Consider the following 27,083-nt stretch of genomic DNA (forward strand, 5'->3'; position numbering starts at 1 on the left):
ATAATCATCAATGCCAGCACTCTACAAACAGACACACTAATAGTAAACTGCACAGGTAGGGGCAGTCATGAAGGTTTCTAGTGGTCTCCTTTTTCTCTACCAAATTCATAGCTGAAGGCAAGGAGTAAAGGTTCATCAATGCATCAGTGGGGTCAGAATTGTTTAATGAGATAGCTGGATTTGGGGCAGATGGATAGAGTATTACTTTTCTGATGGTACAACTTCTACTCCTGATGGGTATGGTAGGTCAGTATGGATTTGTAAATACAGACAACAACATATGGACTTTGTTCCCTAATAATGATATATTGGAATGGCACATATAATACTATCTGGTTTATTGTACTGAATACTGTCAGAGAATGACAATAATGTGTTCTATAAAAACTATTACAGCCTACTCAAAGTATAACTTCAGAATAAGGTATGTGAAATATGGTGCAAGAGAGGGGAGCATGGGGGGGTTCAAGTCAGTAATTGACAATGCTGAAGCCCATGCTTGTAGACATCCCCATCTGCTCACACACGTTTTCTGTGGGTATTTCAAACCTCCGTAGATCCTCCATGAGGCAGAAGGACTATATGCAGAAAAAGGTTTTCCTTGTCTGTACCCATGGACACCTCCACTTAAAGGCTTGCCTCATGTAAGCTAGTGCCAAGAGTTTTTTTTATGGGCAATGTGGTACGAGGATGTCTTTTTCAGAAAGAAGTACAGTGACATAGTACAGTTTTTGGTAACATGAAAACAGATTCCTGGGTTTTGCATACTGGGAAAATTACCAAGCGCACTAAGTGCACTACCTTTAGCGGTAAATGGGCTATATGATTGGCTTTTCTTGTTAGAAAAATAAGACCACTTAACCATGGAAATATTTACCAATGAATTTAAGGATAAAACTGTGACTAGCTCTTAAATAGTAACATCTCACAATAAAATGATGGGCGGAGTATTGAAACTTTTCAAACACTCAACCACAGTCACAGATCTGGGTTTAATCCATTGTTATTTTGCTTGCCACGTCACCCCGGTCCCAGGATGCTTGTTTCCAGTCCAGGGAAGACCTGCCTTGGCAGTTCAGGCTGGAATGTTCCCATGGAGAGCAGGGTCAAGACTGATTTGCATGTGGCTGGGGTGACATAGCGAGCAAAACAACAATGGATTAAACTCAGATCTGTGACTGGAGATGAGTGTTTGAAAAGTTTCAACACTCTGTCCATCATTTTATTTTGTGATGTTGCTCTTAAATAGTGTCAGCAGCAAAACGAGTTGCCACTACCTGAAGGGCAGTTTAGGTATAGTCATTAAATCATTGGTAGAGTTGTTGTGTAATCCCTGGGCTTCTGTCACTGTTCCGGGTTTTATTTTAGGCCAGCTGTACTGTTCGCTGATGATTTGTTTGGTGGCTGCTGAAAATTACCATTTTAGAGTCAGCCATACCTAACACAACTATACCTACCACTTCTGGTAACTCCATAACACATGCAGTAGTATTATGGAACACAACTACAACACAGATAATCACGCCAAAGAGCAGTGATCTAATAGAATGGACAATCTTATGTTTTTATGTGCAGAGATTCTACACTCGTAAAGATACTACTTGTAAAATGATTTTCTGCATAGCAAACAGTTGTAAACTTACACAAAAGTGTAAATTTACCTTTGTAAATCAGGGTCTATATGTACGTCCCATAAGGCATAACCTGACTCCCAAGACAACAAAGTTCATCACAGCAGATTATGAACCTAAATTTGCTCTCCCATAAATATAGGGCCATATTTAAAAGCGATACAGTGTAGTGCAGCAAGTCACCTTGCTGCGCTGCACTACATCACTGGTAAAGGGCAGGAATGTGCTGTATTTAAGGCATACAGTGCACTCATGTCCTCTTCCCCTGTGCTGGAGCATAATGGGCTGCCTAGCACCAATCCAGGCACCCTTGCTCCATGGTGCAAGGGTGTCTGTGTTGCATGCAGGATTGTTGTTGTGAAGGAAGGGACACCTTCCTGCACATAAACAATCCTTAGAGGCACATCCCTCTATCTATGTGTGCAGCACATATAGAAAGAGGAAGTAGCAAGGAGAAATTAAGATATTTCTCTTCGTTACACCTCTCCTGGGGAGGCGCATCTTTTTGGTGCATGCCCAGGTTTACCACATTTGGTGAATCTGGGAATGTGTCGAAAACCATTGGAGCTGCATGGGAAAACACATGCAACGCCCATAAAACGCCTCTCTTGTGCAGAGCAATACCATGCAGAGATTGGCGCTTCATTGCATTAGTCCAGATGTTTTTGTCATTCAAAGCCACACAAAGTGACTAAGCATGGCTTCAAAAACTTGGCTTAGAGGTTTTCATCATGCACGGACCATGTTGCGTGGTGCAAGCATGATGCAAACCTCTCATACATGTCCCCCATAGAGTATTAACATCAATGCCACATTGTATTGTCAGAAAGCAAGATATATTTATTCAGTAGAAAGTAGGAAACAATAATAATATTGAAATGTAGTAAATGTCTTACAGTTTTCATCTTGAGCGATGCATTGTAAGGGAATTCCAAAGAAAGATGTGTAGCTGTCGTTGTACCACACCAGCAGCTCTGTGCCTCTCGGGATGTCTATGCAGGCTCTGTAGAATATGCTGGACCTTGGCAAAACAACATAAAACAAATTAAAGAAATTGCAAGTATTATTATCCTCTACACAGTTTTACAATCTTCAACATGCTTGTATGCTACTGTTGCTTGAAAGCATCATGTTCATGGGTGACTTCCCTGAACAGGGTTTCACTGAGTTTTATGTCATCAGAACACACTTCTTTTGGTCCTAGTCGTTGATTTGACACCAGCATATCTGGTATTTTTGGGGCATTGATCAACAAACTCAAGCTGATCCCCATAGGATGAGGATTTGTTGTAAAAAACATTTTTTTTAAAGTCCTACAGGGCAAGAGAGGACAAGGCAGATCCAACATCTAGTGCCATCTATTAGTAGTTGCTGTGTTGGCTGGCTCATCATTAATAAATAGCACAGGCTAGCTTTTATAGGCTAAATATATGTTACAGCAGAAGCATGGGGTACAAAGAAAGTGCAGGGCCGGAGAAATGATCCTCCCTCCCATCCTCTCCTTCTGACTACCTGAATTTCACAAGCTAATATAGTCTATGTGTTGTTTCTTCAACCAATCATACTGACAGAGCTGATAACAATGACTTGTACCAGAAAAGCCCCCAACTAGGAACACAGAGCCAGATTTACAAAACGTTCACAGAATGCAGTAGAAGTAAAGTTGCTGTACTGTGTTGCACAAATGGGAGAGAGCAGCACTGTGCCATATCTACTAAGACGTGGTGCTGTTCTGCTCGCTCCCTGTGCTGGCACACTTTTGGCAGACATGCACCAGTGGGGACGCCCATACACCATAGTGCAAGGGTCTCTGCATTGTGAAGGCAGGAAGGGTTTCCTTCCTGTACAAACACTATGATTTAAGGCATTTTCCTCCACATGCAAAGAGAAATAACCAAGGAGAAATTAATACGTTTCTCCCCGCCATGCCTTCCTCAGGGAGGCACAGGATTTTGGTGAAAATTCCTGACTAACATTCTATAAAGATATGTATTAGCATCAAAAACCATGGTTGGATGCATGGCAACTCCCAAGCACCAACCCATGGAACACCCCCTAGATGAAAAGTAACGCAAAGCAGCACATAGCGCTGCATTGTGTTACTTTGTGTTACAATCCAAAGTCATTATTCTGGCTTGAAAAACGACATTTGGAGGTTGGGGCTATAAAAAAATAACTCAAATGACTAAGGCAGCAGTTTTTCAGAATGTTGGTATTATTTGCCATAAGAAACATAATAATTGCCTACGCATTGTACTGAAATAGTAAATGCCTTATGCATAGCACAAAAAAGAGTGGGGCAACTACATTGTCTATTTAATGAATTGGAAAGAGGCTGTGGTTCTGGTGGAGCTTTTCTAAATGAGGCAAAATAGTCCAGACACCTTTCTGATGTAGACTTCAACCGCTATTGAACCTGTGTGAGATGCATTATGACACCAAGTGGTTCTTGTGGTAGTCAGACACTGTTTCTTTTATTTGATTGATATGTTCTTAATTTTATGTGACTGCTTTCTCTTCACCCCTCTCTCATAATTTATCTACTGCCCGATGGTGTTTGTTTCTGTCTTGTGTGACGTGCTGCGTTTTGGTCCCACAAGTATTTTATTTACTAGACCATGCGTATCATCTGTGTTAGATAACTAATTTTCAGGAATCTGTTTATTTTTCTTAGGTGTTCTTTAACTTACTAATGTTGTATATTTTGTATAGGTGCTCAGAAGCAACACTGTACTGCTTTCTTTTTGTAACTCCAAATTAAACTGATTTAAAAAAGGTTTCCTCTTCCCAGTTTCCAAGACAGAGTAAGAGCTCATGGTTTCTAGTAATATGCTACAAGTTCAACAATGTCCTGTGTGTAACGGAAAATGATATGGGGGTCTGAGGTTCCAATCACTGTGAAAGGCTACAAGCAAGGGGGCGTGAACCCTCCTGAAGAGAGAGCGGCCCATCTAAGCATCAGCTTGCGTCATCCTATCCAATGCGTTTCGCCCAACAGAGTCCGCACGGAGCATTCATTCAATCAATCAATCAGTAAGGGATTTGTAAAGTGCGGCTACTCACCCGTGAGGGTCTAAAGGTGCTGGCAACCTCTGCATGATACAAAGACCTTGGGTTGAGTAGAGCCCTATTGAATAATGGGGCCAGGGTGTTGGGGTTACACAGTGTATCATTATAATGCTGAGAGTGTTTAAGGGAGACGTAAGGACCAATGGTGAAGGAGCTCTCATTTGTAAGAAAGTGAAGAGTCATAGTAGATGGCTCCCTTTTCAAATGAGCAGAACTTGTAATGGTAAAACTCAGAACGAATGTGTTCCATTCATTAGTCAGTGCAGCACCAGCACGTAACCAGCAACCGACCATAAACCAACATAGTAAAAAGCGCTAAATACAAAAGAACTAACAGAGGAGATGAGAAACTCCAGCTGCAGATTTAAATGAATGAGAGAGAAGAATCATTTTTAGAGTCAAACTAAATACTTATTTGCCTAATATAGGTCTAAAATTAGCAGGTCATATCTGGATAACAGGAAGGCAGTCAGTAGAAAGGAACTGGAAACCCCTTCATGAGGAAGCCCTCAAAGAGGTTGTAGGGGGGTGACAGTAAACGTGCATTTGGAAATCTGAATACCACTCAAAGTAGTAGAAAGTGACCAACAAGCCCATTTTGTTATGGGGAGGAGTTAATGCAAGTTTGTAGATTTGATATCTGCCTGCGTCAGATGTAAATGACTCCTGCCCCCAAGAGCATAAGAAAATTGATGACTATAGCATCCTGTTTTATAAGCATGCATACTTCCACTGTATTCCCAGCATTGCGATTAAGCTTCGCTGTGCATACATTGACCTAGTGAGGAACTCATATACAATTTTTCTGTGCTTATTGGCACACCCAGCATGTTTTGCCTTAATCTTAAGTAATTTTATTAGTGGACAATTCGAATTAGGTGCTGTAAAAATCTCATTATTATAAACATACAACCAGGCTAGGCAATTGCTCGATGCCAGTATTTTTAAGGTGTATTGATCCTGGTTAACAATAATTCAGAATATCTTTAAGGCAGCTGTGATTCATGAAAAACGAAGAGTGTAAAAAACATGAATGTGTGCTGTATGTGGTGAAACATAAATGTCAAACAAACGGAGCCTATAGGCCCATATTTATACTTTTTTAGCGCCGCAAGTGCGTCATTTTTTAACGCAAAAACGGTGCAAACTTGCAAAATACCATTGTATTTTGTAAATTTGTGCCGTTTTTGCATCCAAATGCGGCGCTAAAAAAGTATAAATATGGGCCATAGTGCTTGGATGATAAGGACAAGAGAGGTCCATATGATGAACTGTGATATCAGCTTGCACGTGTATCAGTTATGGACCAGGAGAGTTATGCAGTGTTTGGGTGTGCCACAGCAAGAGTGGGTGAATTTTAAAAATTGTTACCTCGACTAAAAGATAAGACAGAAAAAATGCCCAAGTCAGGAAACATCGAAACCACTATCTATTAAGCTCTTGGATAAAATAGACAAATAGCTCAAACTGTGTGGGAAAGTAATGTTAGGTCTCAACTGGTTTTCTCTTTGAAAAATAGCTGCGACAAGTATTAGCCTGAGGCGCGCGATAAAAAGTGCCCGTGGTTGGTAGTCCTTAAATTGAGATGTGCTGTAACGGATGGCATGAGGCTGGCTCATTTGTTCCTTGTACAACATTGCCGACACAAGAAGAATCAGTCACCACATTTTTCATGGCGGTGAGATATGCACTTGTCAACATATTTTGTCACTGCAAAGTGGCTCTCGGCAACAGGATCATAAAGATCAATACAAAAGTGTGGATTCTCAATATTTTACTTGCAACTGTAAAAAATACATTTGTCTTGTGTTGCTCACTTATTGCCGTCCTGTCTTAGAAGGACGCTGCTGGCTAAGCACAATACCTGCTCTTTACCAGCCTCCGATGAATATCTAACAAAAACCCTGCACGCCCTCAATCTCCCCATCCCTATTCTGGGGCTCCTCCACATATACATATACCAGTGTAAGTAGAAAAAAGGTATGAGAAGCTCTTTCACTGAAAATGAGATTGTGTCAATAGATACATGTGTGTACAGAATTAATGAAAAGTCAGAGACACTGTCTCAATATATCTTTAAATCTGATACTTTAGTTATTCAATATCACGATTCTGTATTCACAGCTGACACCAGTTTTATTTCACCTCATCAGGGCTGTTTAAAATATAAAATATATAATATCTACTATACCCTAAAATATAAATGTCAGAGTACTTTTTTTTTGCTTGAATCTTTTTCTTTTTCATATAGAGAAATACAAATGCATATCATATATGTCAACTACAGTGTGGACGTTAAGGTTGCAACATCTAGGACAAAACATTTTTTCCCCTTTTTTTTCCCCCATCACTTTGACTGGCAGTAAATCTTGCACCTGTTGATGGTTAGGATGTACAATCAGGGCTGAGGTGGCGGTACTATCACTTGCCACCAACTTACAGGGTGGTTATCAGTATGAGAGAAATAATATATCAATACATCTTCTCGGCAGGTGGCTGTCGTGCACAGCAAAGAGGTTAAGATTCAGCAATTGTATATACAATTCAACAACACACCAAGAACCTTGTCTAGAGTCCACCACCGGCCACCCCCCCATATACCCCTGCATCTTCACCCAATCACTCAAACAAAACATGCCAGCGTACATCTGCAGGACCCTTATCAGCACGCTCCGTCCAACCCCACCCCCCTGGGCGGGAGAGCTAAGCATGCCGTCCAGTGAGGGTAGCGCTGATCCATTGCATTCAGCCAACTCAACCCTCTGCCGTCAGCATGGTCACCGCATGCGCAGCATCTGTATCAAATCTTTGCTCTTGTTCCTGGAGCTTCCGCAATATCTCACCACAGCTAGAGGCCAAGAGAAATTTACAAAATCCCAAGTTATGTTCCGTCCGCAGCACCACCCCCTCCGCCTCTGCCCATACCATAAACGATCTCCTCATGCTTGTATCAGGGTGGCTCTGCGGATTTCCATCTCCTGGTGATGAGTCGCTTAGCCATCAGGAGACCCAAATCTAGGAATCTCGTGGATGCCTTATGCTTTTTAGCTATGGGGAAAAGACCCAAGATACTTGCTTCCACATAATCAGCTGTGGACGTGTTGTGCAAATCGATAGTTGCACCAACACTGCATGCCAATAAATGCCTAATGAGGGACAGGACCACAACATGTGCAACAAGTCAGCCGCCACCAACGCGCAGTGGGGGTAGGCTGCGTCCGTGCGCTGAAAGTATTGGTTAATCTTTGCTAGCGTAAGATAGGCTCTATAGAGTATGTAGAATTGGATCAGACAAAATTTTTCATTGCACGAAATATTAATGTGGGTTTTCAGGGCAGCTTCCCATTCCTGAGCTCTACAGGGCCTAGCCAGGTCACCCTACCAACCAGCCCGCAGTGAGGCACAGGTGTGTACTGTGTGTGTTTGGAGCGCATATGTGAGCCATCATACTAAATGGCCAACCCTCTCCATAACGTGCAGGTATTGTACCAAGAGGTGCATTGGCGGTTCAGTGGAAATGTCCCCCCGTTGCCGAGACAGCGATACTATCAGGGAGTTATAGAATAAGAACTGCCCTGGCGACAAGCATGCCTCCTCTGCTAGTGTATCTATCAAATGGGGTTAGTACTCCGTTGGTGTATAGGTCTCCCAGCGTATGCAATTCGACAGCGTGCCAAGATTCCAGCTCTGTCGAAGTTGTGTGTCGCGTTCCGCGCAGCGTGCCCAGGAGGGCCAGAGCCGGTGCATAAGGAGTGACCGCGTGTGTGAGGTGCAGGTTCTTGCGGTAACAATGATGTGCCACATCCACCAGGAGTATGTTTGGTGCCCTAGTTTGCACATTTGGGTGAAAAAGATGTAACACTTCCGATAGTGACCAGGGCTGTGTCACCGCTACCGTGTGTGACAGGTGGAGTCCAGAAAGCCACCTGGTCACCCACTGCGGCTGAGAGGCCAGACAGTACTGCACCATGTTAGTTACTGCCAGTCCACCCCTTTCCAGTGGCCAGTATAACTTTATCAGTATCACCCTACAGCGGCTTTTGTTCCAAATAAATTCCCTTATTCTGGACTCCAGTTCTCTGAAAATAAATGTCAGAGTACTCATTATTTGACTACTCTACTCAATTGCCTACTCACATTCTATAAAAATAAGATTAAAATATTAGTTGTTTTCCTTTAGAGTCAAACAATCAATCCAAAGTCCATTATTTATCAAAAATAGTTCATAGATGGCTTGTGTGTTAGAATTAGCTTTCCATACTTAATTTTCAAGATTCAGCTCAATATTTAAGATCACATATTTTGTATGGTGGGACTATATTTGTGTATTGTTACATGCCAATATAAAGTTCTTACTTTAGTGGATATTTCAAAGTATGCAAGCAGAAGTATAAAATGTATACACCATGTTACATGATCATGATAAAACTGGCAGTGAGAAGGAACTGTTCATCTATGGGGATGGCACACCAAAACTCTCTTTTAATGTTAAGAAGCCCAGCAATCTCTTTGTCTTCAAGTCCTGTGTTTGCAGGCGAAATAAACCACTTGGCACCTTTAGTCTCCTCTCATATGGAAGGATCGGGCAGGTGCAATTCTCTCAAATGCCTGGAAATTAATGTAGAACAGCCAACTTGGGGAGTTTTAGGGTAGGGCTCAGGTGTTAAAACCCCCATTCAAACTCTCATCAGAATTCTTGCTCTCTATTAGAAAACAAACAACTGTATGGATTTATATTAAACTTATTATAAAGACAGAGCTTGGAACAATTTAGCAGATTAAAAGTTCAATTCTGAATGGCTAATAGCTCCTTGGCTCGCAACTAACTGAATCTGTTTGTGAACTATGAACTGGCTGCCAAACCACGTAAGCTTATTGGTTGAAGAAGTGTGAAAATGTTGTCCCAGCTCCCATTAAAGTGAAGAGACAGGAAGGATGTGAGAGCAGAAGTGGCACTTACTAACCCAAAGAGTTCTTGAGCAATCACTACAGTGGTGAAAAATACAACTTTTTACGAAAAATGACTTATTTAGCTAAGACTGTTGGTGGACAATAGCACCGCTTTTTTCAATGCATACTTTTTAGAATAATTTTTATCAGGGAAATACACAAACTATTAAAACTGAATAATCCAACAAGCATAAACCATATAAACGAACACCATGTCAAATCTTCAAAATTTTAACGATAAAACAGGTAAACTTAGGTAAAGGTTTAGAATGATAAATATACAGGAAGATGGTCGGTGACACTTAATGATATGATGGGGAAAAACAAGAAAGGAGGGACAGGAAAAACTGAGAGGGACAGGTAAACTTAAGCTCTATGGCTCCTGAGAGAGCAGACTGGAGGTTAAGCATGGAATAAAACCCAAGTCCTGTATCAGGTTACCAAATGCTTGTTGGACAATGTCAGAGTCCATACTCTGTATAGTCTGAGGTGGGGAAATGAGCACAGGCCATGGTGGCATGCCACCCTGTGTCCAATGCCTGCAAAGTACAGCCAAAGCTCAGATAAAGCCCACTCTGTTGGTAGGGGTACAGGGCATGCCCACTGTGCACTAATTCTTCACTGGACATGTGAAAGGGCAGGCCAGGTTAGCTCTGTTGTCAGGGGGCCAGTAGCCAGACCCCATGCATCAGGAGTGAGCTGCGCATGGCATTTGGTGGTGCCCTGTAGGCTCTGAGCAGAGCTGCCCTGTAGGCTCTGGACACAATAGTGTCCACAGTCTTTCTAATACAAGTTGTGGGGGGTTTGACCATACCCTGCACACATCCCTCCTGCCCACAGAGCTCAGAATGTATAGCCATTGGCAGCACTGCACAATGTCAAATGTTGTTGTCATTCTGCTTTTGGGGACAGAGTATGGTCTTATGCTCAATATACAGTGCACACCCAATGCCCACAGGGCACAGACAAAGCCTGTGCCAGCAGTTTTACAGTGCAGTGCATTGCACTTGCCCCTTCTCTGTGCTCACTACTGCTGCCTCAAGAACCCACAGCTAACAGCAGACTCATGTTGTAGAGGGTGGTCTTATGTGATGCATTGTGCCAAGTACCTCTGCCACTGAAGCACATTGTATCCACAGTTTATGATGTTTTACAATGCCCTGCACCCAGCCCCTCCTGAACCAATATTTGATGTGTGTATAAAATTAGAACTTGGCACAATACCACTGCCCAGCATTCCCAATCTCCTAATATTGCTTCCAACCTTTTGCTTTTAGCATCTTGCAAGTTGGCACAACTAACTAATAAGTAATCATCGCCTATTTTTTTAATCTAACTTGTGAGTCAAAATAACCAACTCAGTGGACATGCAGTTCCAATCACATTATGATAAATGTGGCTGAAAAAAAGTGATTTATTTTCTAACTCACAAAGCAAAATAGTTACCTTGTGATTGGACATGTTGTTTTGGACATCATAAATTAACAGTGACAGGTGAAGACGTACATATTAACTTGTGAGTGACTTTTCCCAACTCTTTTTTTTCAATTAAGGACATATTTTCTCCTTTTGGGATATGTTTTCCCCTTAAGGCCTGTTAGTGTTTCGTGGCAATACTCCCACTTGTTTTAAATTTTGCCAATGTTCATCTTAAAAAAAAACTGCAGATTCCTTAAGTGGCTACAAGCGATAAAATAATTGTTTTCCTATCGACTAACCAACTTAACAGTAAGTATGGAGCCACTAGCGCCGACTGCATTCTGTGCATATGCCTATACATAGACCTATATAAGCCAGGGACCACAAATCAAAAACCACTCCATTGGTCCCGCATCAAACTTTCATCTTAGCCTCTTTTTAGAGTAAACACAGCAGCAGCAGATTCGTAACACCATGCCACAGTAAGAATAAAAAAAATCCCATTACAGAACTTTGATGGTTCAAAAACCGAGTTGTCTCATGCCACGCTTGTGTGGTCTCCTCGGGGCCCGGAGTAGGCCGCATGAGAAGTGTAAGCGCACACCGAACCCTAGAAGCAGTCCGCCCTTCCAAAAGTCACTCACATCTCTGCGGGCCAAAGCACTTCAAAGGGGCTTCGCTCTTTTCGCATAATATTTCCCTTGCTGACATGTATTTAGTATTGCGGCTGGATGACTCATAAAGATATCTCCACGGTGTCCCGGCGCAGTCGAGGCGGAGCGCGTGCCAGCGAACATTATTGTCAGCTTCGAAAATAAAAACAAAACGCTCTGCGCGGGCTCGATCAATCACGCGCCTCTTTGAAGAAAATTCCATTTAGATATTACAAATCATAACAGGCCGAATTCGAACCAGCTGACTTTTGGTGGAGAAGACGTCCATGCACAATAAAAATTAGGCTTGCTCTCCGGGGCCCAGCTTTTTCTATTTTCTTACACTCGGGACTTAGTCACTGCGGATGGATGCCAACACTTGAAAACCATGTTTGTTCAGCCCATTTCACGAAGATCCCAAGTAATGAAGAACAGATCGACGGGAGGGGAGCCACGCGTTTAACTGCCCCTCGAGGGAAGAAGAATTGTAAAACAAGTGCTTAATGAAATAATGACTTCCCCCTGATCACCTTTTCCGCGTTTTTTATCTCCTGAATTAAATGATTTCATCCTTTCCTCTCTTAACCTGACTGCTTACTGCCTTAGAGAGAGGAACATATTTCAACACCGAGTGTGTGGGCGTCCCGCAGTCTTCTATGCACAGCGCTCTCACAAGCCACGGTCGCAATGAGCCACGAGTGGCCGTTTGACCCCACTCTATTGTCTTCATGGTGCCTAAATACAGACTGCTGCACAGGGGAGAGGGAGTACAACCAGGACAGTGCCAGAAAAAGCTAGGCCTGGCCACCGACTGAGACTTGGCAAGCATGAAGCACTAGATTGTCTCTACATAAGGCAAAGAAAGCTCTGTGTGTGAAATACCAAGGGGCATCAGATGGCAGGCTGCAACCCTCTCTTTGCTGAGGAATGCTCTTGTTTTGGTATTAGAGTGAATTAAATGCTTGTTATTAAGTCAGTTGCAATGTAATCGGAATGGGGCCCACATGGTTGAGGAGCTCCTGAGATCCCAGCTACCCATGTCACATCTCTTCAACCATGGGCATGGCACTCCAAAAGTCCCCTCACTGTTAATGACAATGAGCCCAGCGGTAATCTGTCTTCAGATCCTATGCTTGCATGCCCTCCTTTATTAAAGTACCGTGGCACTTTCAGTCTCCTCTCATATGGAAGGACAAGGGCAGGTGCAGATCTCTTAAATGCCTGGACATACAGCAGTGCTGTCCATCCATTTGCTTATTTTCTATTTAACCACTTTAATACAGCTAAGAATATTTAGTGGGAAATTGAAAATGGCTGAAAACTTAAGATAGCAAGTTAAAGTGCCTGTAGCAGAGAGCTCTATGCCAACCGGAGATGTGTTGGTCAGGCTCCCACTCAGACCGATTGAGCATTTAAAATGTGTGAGGTTGATAAAAGAAGTAGCATTGAATTGGGTAATATTCATACCTCTTATTTGTGGAGAAATGTGCTACAAAGCCATATGATGCTCCCTTATATGACAGTCTATTCCAACAGGCTTTCTTATTCATAGACATTGCACATCAACGTCTGTAAAATATCTTAACATTGATTGCTATTGATATGCTTCTCTTTTCCTCACAAAAGGTTAGTCGATGGTGAGCATCATAACATGCATTTCTCACTACTAATGCCATCAACATCCCTTTCATTTGTTTACACTTCGCGCAGGCTGGTTTTGCAATAAAGCAAACTTCTCCATAAAACACTAAGGCCCATATTTACACTTTTTCACACAAAACTGCGCTAACACAGTTTTTGCGTGAAAAAGTTTACCGCCAGCTAGCACCATCCCAAGGTGCCGGTCGGGCATCTTATTTATGGAATGGTGCAATCCGGTACAAAGGGTGGGCTAACATCATGGAAAATGACGTTAGCCGGGTGAAGGGGGTTTTGCACCAAAAAATGACATTAGGCTGGTTAGAGTAAAAAAAGATGACTCTAACCAGCCTAGCGTAATTTCTTGATGATAAACCTACCATACCACTTGACTCCTGTCTTATTAAAGACAGGGGTCATGCCCACCACCCCAATGGCCAGCAAGGGGGACAAGGGTCTCCTGGGCATGGCTATAGCACCCAGTGCCATGTATGGGGGCCCATTACAGGGCCCCCAATTGCACTTAAAAAAAAAAAATACTTACCTATACTTAACCGGGAAGGGGTCCCCCATCACTTGGTGTCCCTCTGGTGTGGGTGGAGTTGTCCCTGGGGCCTGGGGTGGGCACCTGTGGACTTATTCCATGGTGTCCCACCATAGAAATAGGCCCAAAGGTCCCCTAATGCCTGCCCTGACCCAGATGTTAAATAATGGCGCTAAGCAAGCTTAGCGCCATTATTTAGGCCTGCCTCCCTCCCGTGCACCATTTTTGCATGGGAGGATAAATAAGGCGCTTGGGCCTTAGAGTCATGTTTTGCCCAGGAACGTCTACCTTGCATCTCATTGACGTAAGGTAAGTTCACGCTAGCAAAAAATTACTTTAACTCCAAAACTTTGTCGCTAGACGACTCTAGCGCCAAAGTATAAATTTGGAGTTAAGTTTGAGCTGAATTATCGTGAAAAAAAATATGCTAATTCAGCGCAAAGCAGGTATAAATCTGGGCCTAAGACACTTCTACAGGACATATAAATTAGGATGAATATCTGGTCCAACTTAGGGCCTGATTTATACTTTTTTAGCGCCTCATTTGCTTCATTTTTTTACTCAAAAGCAGTGCAAACTTACAAAATTCAATTATATTTTGTAAGTTTACGCCGCTTTTGTGTAAAAAAATGACGGAAATGCAGCGCTAAAAAAGTATTAATCAGGCCCTTAGTGTGATATGGTCAGTAGGCACATTTTCTCTCTCTGTCTTTCGCTTTCAGAACGGAGTCTCATGCAGTAAAACAGCAAAGAGATGTTTTATTAAAGGCACCTTTCCGTAGGCCAACACAACATGATTGGTCACTGAGTTGCTTACCAAAATGAGTATTGGAAAGCAGGTGGAACATCAGGCACCAAGATTCCGACAGACACCATTACACCAAAACTCCCTTTGGTTTAAGTACAGACACCCTAGGACGGTTCGTCTTTGTACACACTTTCCATGAACAAAAAATATGACTCTACCAATGTTCCCTCATAATCAGAAAGCACCAATGAAAGTTGAAAGTCTATTAGCCTTTTTGAGTTGCCTTCACTGTATTAGATTTGGTGGCTGCAATTCGTTTTTAGCAAGAGCACGAAAACCACACCAGACGCAGTGTTACCAAGGAACTAAAAAGCGCCCGTACAGCATGGTGGCTTCACTCCTGTGGACAGAAACCAGTGGCTTCGGAGGTGCCCTTTGTTCAAGAGAGTTCTTAAGTGTTGGGGACTCAAGAGTTGTCTTCGGGGGTAGGGTTGCTGAGCCAGAAGCATGATGCAGAGGTGGCTATGGCGATCCAGGGATTTGAAACATCGACCAGAGGCCATTGTCAGCCTCTTTGGCCCTGACTTTCCCAAAGCAGCCCCTGTCATTGCGTGCATTGGATTTCATGATAGGGTTGATTCATATCTGAACTTAGCAGGTGCTGCTAGTTTATTTTCATAGCAAGGGTAATCATTAGTCTAACATAAATTAAACAATTCTGTGTCTAGTTTAGAGTTTAGTCACATCATACAGTGGGCCGGATAGGCTCATGATGGACTTTGATCTGGGTGTGTCACCAGTTGCATACCATGTCTAAATCACACGTAATTGATTTTTCACCCAGGTGTGGGTTCAAAAGGAGGCATTCATGCAGTTGTTCATGATTTACACACAGTGCTTTATCTACAGACCTTGGGGTCAAGAAGGATGGGTGAAAGTCAGGGGTCAGGGTCTGGCCCACTTGCCCAGATTATTGTTCAGGTTCCTCTTTCAAAAGAGAGGCAGGGCGAGGGGGCTGTTTGGGCATCCCAATCAAGGGAGGATTGGCCATGATTACCCGTGGACTGGGGGCTCTATTTTGTGGTGTAAGATTGTAAACATCTGGTGGGTTCTGCTCAATTAAATTAGGGTTGGTTAGTTCATAACAGGTGACATGGTCAGGTAGTTTAGACGGTTATTGGCATTACTCTGCTAATGCTTTATTTTTATTTTGAAGTGAATTATAACAATGTTTAAGTTGGATATTTGCTTGTATTATAAGTGATCCTTGGATGTTTATCCCTAAACCTCAGCTAGTTGTTTACTGTGACAAAAAAGTTCTTGCACTCGTTTGCATTCTGCTCTTATCTCGAGATGCAGGTTTTCTTAGAATGGGAGCTTAGGTGCTGCCTCATCCAAGGAGTATTCAGACTGGGTAGATACTTAGTCAGTTTGTGGCACAATGGGGTATTCTGACCCCGCACATATATAAAAAACAATATGTATTACCTCATTGACCATAAATCACAGTGTGGTTTTCAAAAACAGGAAACACAATTTAGTTGTGGCCTGCTATAGGTAGGCATACATATATATTTTGCAACTGATTTCAAAGACGTAGCTCATAGACATATACGGATCAAACATTGTATTTTAGAGTGGATTGACATTATATGGTCATAAAATAGAAAGTTTCAGAATATTTGCGGTCATGAACAAATGTGTAAAGTTGCATCACGCTTCCTAAGCAACTCTCTATGATTTATGGTCAATAAAGTACTGCTTATTGGTTGTCATCTAAAGGCTAAGCCGTGTCGAAATGTAAATTATGCTGCATAATTTGCATAATTTGGGGAATTTGTGTTATGGTTGTTACATGAAATTCCCCAAATCATGCTGTTAATTCACTTTACATAACTACCCACCATCTGGTGTAAAACTTAAGTGAGTCCTTTCACTACATAATTATGCAAAGATGTTTTTTGCACTAGAGTATAGCCTCAAGCAATGGATTTGCATTTCACCAAATTATGAGTAATTTTGCCATAATTGTGCTTAATTATACAAAAGCAAATTATGCAGGTTTTGCACACTCCTATGAAAGAGTAGACAAAAATGAATGCTTTAGCAGCGGTACATGATTTGACAGTATGGACGTCAATTACATATAGCAAAGGTAGCAGCTGCGACCACTGGGTTACCCTTTGACACCTCGAGCAGGGGTCTTGTTACTCCTCATTTCAGAGACAAAGAAAGTAGGGAATATAACAGAAAGTAAACAGATTTTTTACTTTCGGTAGGTCCACTCCTTGCCCTTTCCTAGCCCTTCTGCAGTAATTAGGAGGCTGTTTGGTGACTGAGAGTGTGACAAGGTGCTGGAAATGGCCCTTTCTGCAGGGTTATCCCCAATCTTTTTGCCTTTCTCCTCCTATTTTTCTAACCCTCTTTTTATTGGCCTTAGGACTCTGGGCACTTTACCACTGCTAATCAGTGCTAAAGTGCATGTGCTTTCTGCCCTATTGGTTTTATTAGGTTACACCCGTTTGGCTTATTTAATTTACCTTTAAGTCCCTTGTAAAGTGGTATGGCGTATACCCAGGGCCTGTAATTAAATGCCATTAGTGGGCCTGCAGCGCAGATTGCGCCGCTCACAGAAATAGCCTTTAAAACCTGTCTCAGGCCTGCCACTGCAGGACCTGCGTGTGCAGTTTACTGCCACACTGACTTGGCAAGCCAAACTACTTGCCAAGGTCTAAACTCCCTTTTTGCTATCTTAAGTCAGCCCTAAGGTAGGCCATTGATAGTCCTATAGGCAGGGTGCTGTGAATGTAAAAGGTAGAAGATATGTCTTTATGTACTACATGTCCTAGTAGTGACGAACAGCCTACTTAGTTTCTCACTACTGTGAGTGTTGCTCCTCTCATAGGATTGCATTGGAAATGCCCTTAAATATATCTATGTGGTATCTTCTGATCAATGAGGAATAGCTTGGGCATGTTTAGTATGTTTGAAATGGTAGTGAGAGTTCCTGCTTACTGGTGTGGGTGGATTTTTTATTACTATTTTAGAAATGCCACTATTAGAAAGTTGACATTTCTCCATGCTTGTAACTCTAGTGCTTTGCAGCCTGACTCCAATCCACGTCTGGTGCAGAGTGACAGCTCCACTTGGTGCATACTTTCCAGACAGCCATAACACAGGAAGGGCTAGGTGGGACAGAAGAGCATCTGTATATTGATAGTCTTCCTGGGCAAGGAGACGGAGGGTCGTTCACACCTTACATGTGAATAGACTGGGTCCTGCCCTCACACAACTGACTGATTACCCCTTACTGATGTCTGGAGACAGGTTTGTGTTGAAAGGGTGTTGTGCTTCACTTGAAAGGGCTCTTTTGAAGCTACCCCTTGAACAAAGGCCTTTCTGCATATATGTAGTGGGACTGTAGTCCACTGATTTGGAGAGCACTTTCACAACTGGGACCAAACCTCTGTCAGAAGGACTGCTGGACTGCACAAAGGACTTATCTGGACTGCTCTTCTGTTTGTTGCCCTGCTGCCTGGTGTCTGCTGGGTGGCACAAAGGACTTATCAGGATTGCTTTTCTGATTGTTGCCCTGCTGCCAGTACTCTCTGACTTGGACTTCCCTGGCACTGCTGGAAGGAACTGTTTTGCCAGGAGGAACTGCCATTAGGGCTGAACTGCTTATTGTGCGGACCTGGGGTCTGCTGGGTCACAGGAGAGACTCTCCCTCCACCCCCAGGACTCTGATGTGCTGGCCTGTTGCTGCTGTTATGTTCCTCTGTGCCACCGTGATCTCCCTTGGGCCAGCATCGGATTTCTGAGGTTCCCGTGATGTGCCTGGTCTTGCAACCTGAGCTCTTGTGAGCGCAGTATCCTGGGCTGGAGCACCACTCCCAGCATCTGTGGAGCACTGTATTGGGAGCTGGGGTGCAGCGTATGCCTTTTTGCCTCTCTTGTGCCTGGGACATGGGGAGCAGTTCTTTAGCAAGTGCAGACAAAGCATGCACCAGGTAGTGGCCCCAGGGCATAAGTAGGCATCCCCTTTGGAGGAAGTTCACCGCCAGGCCTGGAGCTCATTGTTGGGAACCTAAACCTTGCTGCCCAGAAGGAGACGTGGGCTGGATTCCCCCTGCAGGACTAAGGGAGAGCGGTCATCCCGCTAGGAGGAGACTGCTCCCAGGAGGCAACTTCGCAGGAAGCGAATTGAGCCGGAGGAGGATTGGGCCCACCAGGTACTGTGTCCCAGCCCGCACGGTGAGATGACGAGGCTGGGCAAACTTTAGCCACGGCCTTGCAGGCAGCTGGTGGTTGTTCTGTGGTAAGGGGAGGCCCAGCAGGCCCCCTCCCTCTCTTCTCTCTGCTGAAAATAAACATACATGCTCTGGTGACATGGGCACAATGGTGGCATTACTGGTTTGCCCCAAGGGGAGGTATTATCCTTCAATTCCAGCAGCCTTACGCTTGCAACTGCAACATCGAGCACCCCAGAGAGCGGAGCACAGCCCCTGTTTTGGCCATCATGTTATTCTATGATTCATACCAAGTACCTGGGATGTACGATGTTCTTGGTTCATGACCTACATTTACAGCATAAGAACTATATTTTTGTATAACTACATGTCAAGTCTTATTTGTGGTGTATTTATTGTGTCACTCGCATGTGTGCTGTGGAAACGCTTTGCACGTGGCCTCTGGGGATAAGCCTGACTTCTCTGTGCCAATATGCCAAGGATGAGCACAGGTTATCTTTGGCATGAAACTTACTCGCTCTGACTAGATTGGTGGGTTCTGCCTGGCTGAGCTGCATACCCTAGCCAACCAGAAACCTCTTTTTTAACACAACGGGTCAACCCTGTCATGTCATTAGGTGTAGAAAGGGTGGTTGATTTCACTTTTGAGACCCCTGCCATATTGGTGAATCAACATCCAAGTTTACAACCCTCTCGCCTGTTGCGAGAGTACGATAAAACAGTTTCTATGGAAGTGGACTACCAAAGACATGGAAAGAATAAGAAGCAGACACACTGAGCGGGGCATAGCTTGGTCAGTAAGACTGGGGGGGGGGCTTCAGATTTTCCAACAAACACACTGGCATATAATGTCAAAAACATTATATGAAAAGCAGGGCACATGAAAGGGGATAAAGGGACAGTGGAAAGGGAGACAAATGTGAATGGGCAGGGATACTAAGTGAGAGACAACACAATATTTTGTAAAAATAACCACTTTTGTTAACACTTTCAAAGAAGAAAGGGGGAGTGTATGTTTTAGTTTGTGTTTATAAAAAATCATTGTGAAATGTGACAGACACCTTACCACACTCAACTGAAAGCAACCGTACCCAACTATTTTCAAGAAAATACATTTATTAGGGGGAGTGTAACACCTCAAACACCCCACCCCCAAACCGACGCCCCTGACACTGAGAGAAAATTAGCTAGATAGGTAGCTAAGGGGATATAAGGATGGACAATTAAAGTAAATAGATAGGTGAATAGTTACATGGACTGATACATGATGGAATTGATGGATGTATGGCTGGATGGATACATAGGGTAGATAGGTGACAGGCAGACAGATGATTGAGAAAGTAGCAAAGACAGCAACAAATAGGTTTAAGAGAATATATCTTGTCACTTAATGATATTTGTTTTTTAAACAAAGTGTCCGTATGTACGGGTAGACAAATGGAAGGTATTCAAAAATAGTTGACATTGCACTGTAGTCTGTAATAAGTTGTGTGTGGTGTTAGTGTCTACTACTTCATTTTTTTTTTGTATTTGCTTCTGATAATATTCAAAGGTTCTTTTTCTAAGCAAGTCATCCGCGCAGATTACTAAAGTCGCTAATATTATGCCGATGTTATGTAAATCTGAATATTGGCTGGTTAAATGCTAACTCCGCAAAAAGGAATCCGTCCATCCCATAAAGATCCTAAGAGTTGATATTCATAATTAATGTTAAGAATGCATATGTTCATTAAAAATAGATGGTAAATAATTCAGAATGCGTCAGCGTACTATAATAGTATAGTATGAATGTTAGTGCCAGAGGGTCTTGGGCAGGCAGACAGCATCTGTAGCTGGTTTTTGTATAGGATCTTCTGTAACATGTATGGGCCTGAAATGATGTGAGGTCATTGTTTGGCAGCAAGCCTGCCAGAGATGCAAGGATGGAAGGTAATACCGTGTCGTGTGTGGGAGCAGTTAATGGTGTACTAGTGGCGTAACACAAAATGATAGACTCGTCCTGCAAAATGTGATCTGTGCCATCTCCGAGATGGCACAGATATTTATTAGTCTTGGGCTCAATGGGGTCCCCCTGAAGGGTTTAGGTTCCCCAATACGGCAGAAGGCCTGCCCGGGAAAGCAGAGTGACTTTCCAGAGCGTTTACCTATTTCTTATTCCAAGCCATTGCACGCATTCTGCAAGGCATGCAATGGAATGGCTTTGCGAGGTGAGGGACCCCCTCCAAAACCGGAACCCTGCCCTCCTCCTTGCTTTACAGGGGCAGCGTGGCCCTCCGTTAAGCCCCTGTGTTGTACAAGGATGGTAGTGTGCTGCCCCTCTCTTGTCACTGCTGTGGTTACAACTTTAAGATTCGGAGGCTTGGTTACATTGCTAAACACTTCCCCGGTCTCCATAGCTGAAAGTTAGTTTACTGGCGTAGGTGTAGTTCGCTGCTCCTTGGCTAGGGTTTGACATCAGATCACTGGATCTCTAGCAGTGGTGAGCAGAGGACCGCACCGCTGGTGGCAACCGTCAAATCTTAATTGCTGCTTGAAATTGTAGGGGGCTGATTAGCTGTGGGCATAAGCTCTAGAGCGCCTCTTTGTACCAAAAATGACAATTACGATGTGAAGTCGCTGAGCCTTAGCGTTGGAACACTGCAGAGTAATCACAAGAACCCCTTTTGGAAAACTTGAGTAGAGTTTCAGTTGTTGTGTTTCATTTTGCAGTGTCGCAGCACAGTACGTTTTATGTGGAATGTTTCAAGGCGTCTCATGTTTTGCAAACTATTTTCTTAACAAGGTGAGATATTGTTTGAAGGGATTGGGTAGATCCGCATGCTAAGAGTTAGCTGCTGACATCTTTCTGCAACCCCTTTTCACATGCGTGAATCCCGGGGGTCAACTCAGTCATTTCATTTTTTATAAAATTAGTATTGTAAAGTTAGATGGTTTTACCACCTGCTGGCGAAAGCAGAAAGAGGCATTTCAAATCAAAAAGTGCGCATGGAGCTGAATAATCCAACTAGTGTGACTGGAAAAAATCCTTAAAGGATAAGAAATCAAAAGAGTGAGTGAGTGAGACAAATCGGAAAAGGGAGTGGCCAAAATGAAAATTGGAACTACAAAAATGTGGTTAGGATATCAAGTGAGGGCACAGAGCCAATAGCATAAGACCAGAGGCCATGAAGGAATGAACCCAAAAGGGGGAAGGAATGGGAAGAAATGCAAGGGAGAGAAAAAGAAAAAGGGTGGAAGAAAAAGAGAGAACGAACGGACAAAAGGGGGGATTAAATCTGAAGAAATAACAAAAAGGAGCAAGATCTGTTCTATGAAATTATAGGTTGGTGACAAAAGGGAACAAGCATTGGCAATGCCATGTGCTTCATGGCTAAAAAGTTTTTAAAAAATGCTCTGGCTATGATGTGGCCAGCCGTGGCCGTATCATAGCACCTTCTTTATTTTTGTTGTGAAGGAAAGTGGGGCAGGAGGTGGCACAAACGGTAGGAGGCAACACTGAGAGCGGAGGCTGTGGTGGCAAAAAAGCACTATGACCCGGCCAATCATGTTCACATCATAGCACTTTCTTTTTTGTTCTGGCAGGTGGCGGGATTAATAGGGCAACGGCGGGAGGAAGTGGTCATGGCAGTGCAGACAACGGAAGGAGGGAGGGTCCAAGCCAACATGGACAACAAAAGGAGGGCGGGAGCTTGGAGGAAGCTGGCATGGAAATCAAATTGAGGGAGAGAGGGAGGCCGGGAGGGAGCAAGTCAAGATGGACCACAAACAGATGGAGGGAAGGAGAAAAGGTTAGGACAACCCTACAAGAACAACAAACAGAGGCATGAAGGGACTGTGGAGGCAAGCCAACACAGACAACGACCAAAGAGAGAGGGAAGGTGGGCGCAAGTCAACACAGACAGTGGAATTAGGGTGGGCAAGTTGGGGCAAGCTGATGGACAGGGGAGGCACACGGAGGAGGGAGAAGAATAAGAGGGAGCCAGCTAAAAAAGATACACTCAGGTAGAGTGCTAAAATCCAAAGAAAAAAGTAGTGCTTAAAAAAACGAGCAGTGATTGTGTATGAGTAATGCATGCATGCTCCAGGGGAGGGACAAACACACAAAGAGGAAACAGGCCTATGGCAGCTGACCGTTAACAAGCAAGCAAGCAGATGAGAGTGACAATGAAGGCAACCAGTGGTAAGCAATGGGTGACTCTAAACCCACTGATAGAAAACAAAAGGTCTTGAAGACACAGTGTATACACTGTCTAGGTGAGACCTAAATAGGAGAACTGAACTGAAAAGAGTGAAATGAGGGAGAGTTTCAAAGAGTCTTTTTCCAAAGTACTAAGGGCAAGATGTATCAAACAGTTTTGCGATCTTTTGTGATCGCAAAAACTGCATTTTGGTATGTATCAGATCCAATTTGCGATTTGGTAACTTGTTACAGAATCACAAATTTGGATTTGCGACTACATAGCGATTCGGTATTAGGAAGGGGCGAGTCAAGGGCGTCACTTCCTTAAACAGAATCGCAGTGGTATGTATGATTGTTTTGTGACCATGAATGCCGTCGCAAAACAATCATAGTTACCACTAATTTCATATTTGTGGTAACACATTCGCAACGTGTTGTGAATGCATGCAAAAACATTTTTTAAGAGCAGGTAGTGATCCCACAGACCACTGCCTACTCTTAAAAAATGAAAACAAAACATTTCATTTTTCTTTTTTAAATGCATCCCATTTTTCTTTAAGGAAAACGGCTGCATTTAAAAAGAAATATATTGCTTTATTGAAGAGCAATCACAGACATGGTGGTCTTCTGAGCCCAGCAGGCCACCATGCCTGTGATTGTAGCCATTTGCAATGGGTCGCAAATTGTGACCTACCTCATGAATATTAATAAGGTAGGTCCATTTGAGAGCCCTTACGAATCGTTATATGAAACTCCTGGAGTGTCATACATTCCAATAGCGATTATATAATTGCAGTTCACAAAAAAATCGCAATTTGGTAATCGCTATTGGGAAACTTAATAGATCTGGCCCTTAGTTTAGGATAGATGTGGGATCTTTTCTGTTCAAAGGAAAGCGTAGGTGCGGCCACAGGAAAAAGTGAGAAATCCCACAATTTGAAGCTTGTAGGTATTCAAAAACTTTATCAATGGTTTTACACCTAGGTTAGCGCTAGGACGCAGGTATCGGTGTGCAAATCAGTTGTCAAAGATCTCAGAACATCCCATTGGCTGTAAGAGAAGGTGTTTTTCTAAACAAATATATTTGTTCCATGGAGAAAAAAAGAAAAAAATGTTACAGTACATATGCACCTTACATGCATTGTGAAACACTAGGTTTTCCACTAGTATGATAGCTGCCTTTTTATGGTTATCCAGAATGTGTAATATTTATGGCTTGCATCCATGCATGAATAGTCAGGGGGTTGTCCTTTATTGCCTCACATATTTTTATTAACGCAAGGTATGTATGGGAATATACGATTCATAGAGTTCAACAAGTCCTGCATATTTGTGAATAACGCCCTTTAGCAGCAAAAAAGACAGCGAGACATAAAAAAATAAAAAAAGACATGTATTGGCAATGCCAATCGATCATGCTTTTTGTTTATGGAGGTTTTATTGCAGTATATACTTCAGCTAGTCAAAGCTTATCATTAATGGTATGTTAAAGTGGCTCTTGGACACCCTGTGATTTGCCGCACAGGGTATCCTAGAGCCGCATGGTGAAGGACAAAAGGGAAAATACAACAATTTGCCCAATATGAAGGGTGAAATATATAGCCATTTTTGTGTTTTTGCCCTGTGGCAATTTGCATGATGGGATTTTAAAGCCAATACTTAAAATAGTAAAAAGAGAACTTGTAGTCCCAAAATGCACAGGTCTTATAGGGAACACTCCCGACATAGCTGGAGATGTTACCTAATATTTGGCCAATTTCCCAGCTATGTACTTGGATGGATAAAATGGAAACAACCAAACATTTTTTCTTTGAATTTTAATTTTTGTTGGTTTAAAATTTTATCTCCTTTGCAATGTTACACATTTTTGACAAAATGTGTGTGTTAAAGAAAAAAAAGAATGTTTTTTTGATTTGGGTGATCTGCCAACTTTTTGGTAGCAAGTGTTTCTACTTTATTGTTGGAGCAAAGAGTTAGATGCAAGAGATTGTTGCGACAGGATGTGCAAAACATAACAGACGCGCTGACCCTTGTACCCAGCAGGCAGACAAAAAAAATATGTGAAGACTGCTTTTCTGTCTAACAGTTCCCCAATTAGAAATCATACATGAGAGAAAGAAAAGAGCTTCATTCCTGATGCACAGAACTGTATTTCTTGCTCAGACAGTCGCAAAGCCAGAAATTCACCACGTGCACCCAAATCCTTATTCTTATCAGATCGGCAGGAACATTTGGCCTATGAATGACTCATTTGTTATTCATGGAGCCAACTTAAAATGGATGCGTAAACATCTGCTGATTGTTGGTCACACATTACATCTACAATAGGTTTAAGGCCTGGTTTAATCTCTTTGTGGTGGGTGCAAGTATTTCTAATTGTAAGTAAGCAACATTAAATATATGTAAATCGTTCTATATAAAGATCTCCTGCTAGAAGAGTGGCATAAATGCCTCTATTAATATTCAAAGATTTATTCAAAACTGATCGCGCCCACAAGTTAAATTCTCCTACCTTGACCTCCTTAATGTACCATTGTAGATTTGTAAAGCTGCAGCAGAATTTCTATGCCTTGAACCGAAAGCTTTGCAAGCAAGAATATTACAATATTTATAGAAGCTCCTAGGATCCCAGTGACCATAAGAATTTACTTGAGAGATTCACTGAAAACCTTTAGGGAGCAGGTTCTTTACCCCATTGCATTTGGTAGGATTTCCTTGCATTTTGTGGAGAGGGTGATGCTGACAGAGTCAGAAGCACTGCAACACAATGGATATTTTAGACATTACATTTACAAATGTACAAGAAAAGGGTATGCACTTTACCTGTACTGTACCACGGTCAGGTTTTGCTCGCCACAGTGCCTCGCGCAGCGGACATACCTCATCCAGCTTGACTTACTGGGCTCTCCGCCATCGATAAAGTGCTGCAGCATCCCCTCTTGATCATATATCTAGGGAAGAGGTCAGAAGGTCAAGTATTTAGAGAAAATCACCAGCAATCATTTTCACCGCTTTGCCCCACTGCCTCCTTCAGTCTGCTCAACTAAATGTATCTCCCTGGGATTAGTAGTTGTCCCGTGGCTGCCATTTCAAGAGGAGACTGGAGAAGCAGAGAAATATTTGGTGTTTCAAAGGTATCACTTTTGCTTTATAGAGCTCATCACCTTTTTTATATGTGCATATACATATTATAACCGTATTTGTGGGGAAGTCAGACATTATTTCTCAAAGAATATTCGCATATTTTGACAAGAGTGCTTGAAATAATGGACTACTACATTTAAAAAAAGTAAAATCTCAATGTACATACCACTGAGGACAAGCTAGGGGAAATTCCTAACAAAATTTGCAAAAACATGGAGCGCTGCCACTTGTCACAAATAGGGAGCCATAGCAGAGGAGGCTCATGCCCTGCAGCCAATGAGCAGTATTTATGTCATAGCGCACCTGCTGCCAACCCAAGGCCAAACTGTCTGAACAAATCGAAAATCCCATATCTGAGAAGGAAGAATGCGTACAACCAGGGTTGGACTGGGACAGAAAATAGGCCAAGGCCAGACTAAAAGTGGACCCATTAGTGAATGAGATAGTTAAAAAAGTGGCCCATGTTTGCAAATTGGGCCGTTTTCCACTTGCAAAGACGCTGTATAAGTGTTTTTGCAAGGTATTAAATACTACATGGATTAGAGCTTACTGCAGGCAAGGTGTGATTAATATTAAGGAAATTAACAGTAAAACCCAGCCCAATAGATGATAAAACAGGCCCACAACCACCCAAAAATCATGGCCCACATACAGACCTGTCAGGCCAGCTTGACTGCCCTACTGGCTAGTCCGACCCTGCATACACCTTAGTACATGCAGCGCGAGAAAGAGTGCTTGCTGCTTGCGAGTGAGCAAATTTATCTCACTGAGTCCATTCGATACCGACCTGTTATTTGGAACATAAAAGAGGGGAGTGGTGTTTACAGCTCTGTTAGGTCACACTTATGGCGAACCTT

The 27,083-nt window shown here is 42.8% G+C and overlaps 1 protein-coding gene across 1 annotated transcript in view; it reads right to left on the reverse strand.

Annotated features, from left to right (window-relative positions):
* Positions 1–27,083, reverse strand: part of PRDM6 (PR/SET domain 6) — a 249,583-nt gene that overhangs the window by 71,595 nt on the left and 150,905 nt on the right. Inside the window, exons 3-4 of the mRNA XM_069221885.1 lie at positions 25,906–26,033; positions 2,528–2,652 (exon numbers count right to left, since the gene is read on the reverse strand). Of these exons, the coding sequence (XP_069077986.1) occupies positions 2,528–2,652; positions 25,906–26,033 (253 nt within the window). The remainder of the gene's footprint in view (positions 1–2,527; positions 2,653–25,905; positions 26,034–27,083) is intronic.

The sequence above is a fragment of the Pleurodeles waltl genome, chromosome 1_1, assembly GCF_031143425.1.
Source record: "Pleurodeles waltl isolate 20211129_DDA chromosome 1_1, aPleWal1.hap1.20221129, whole genome shotgun sequence".
Taxonomy (NCBI): Eukaryota; Metazoa; Chordata; class Amphibia; order Caudata; family Salamandridae; genus Pleurodeles; species Pleurodeles waltl.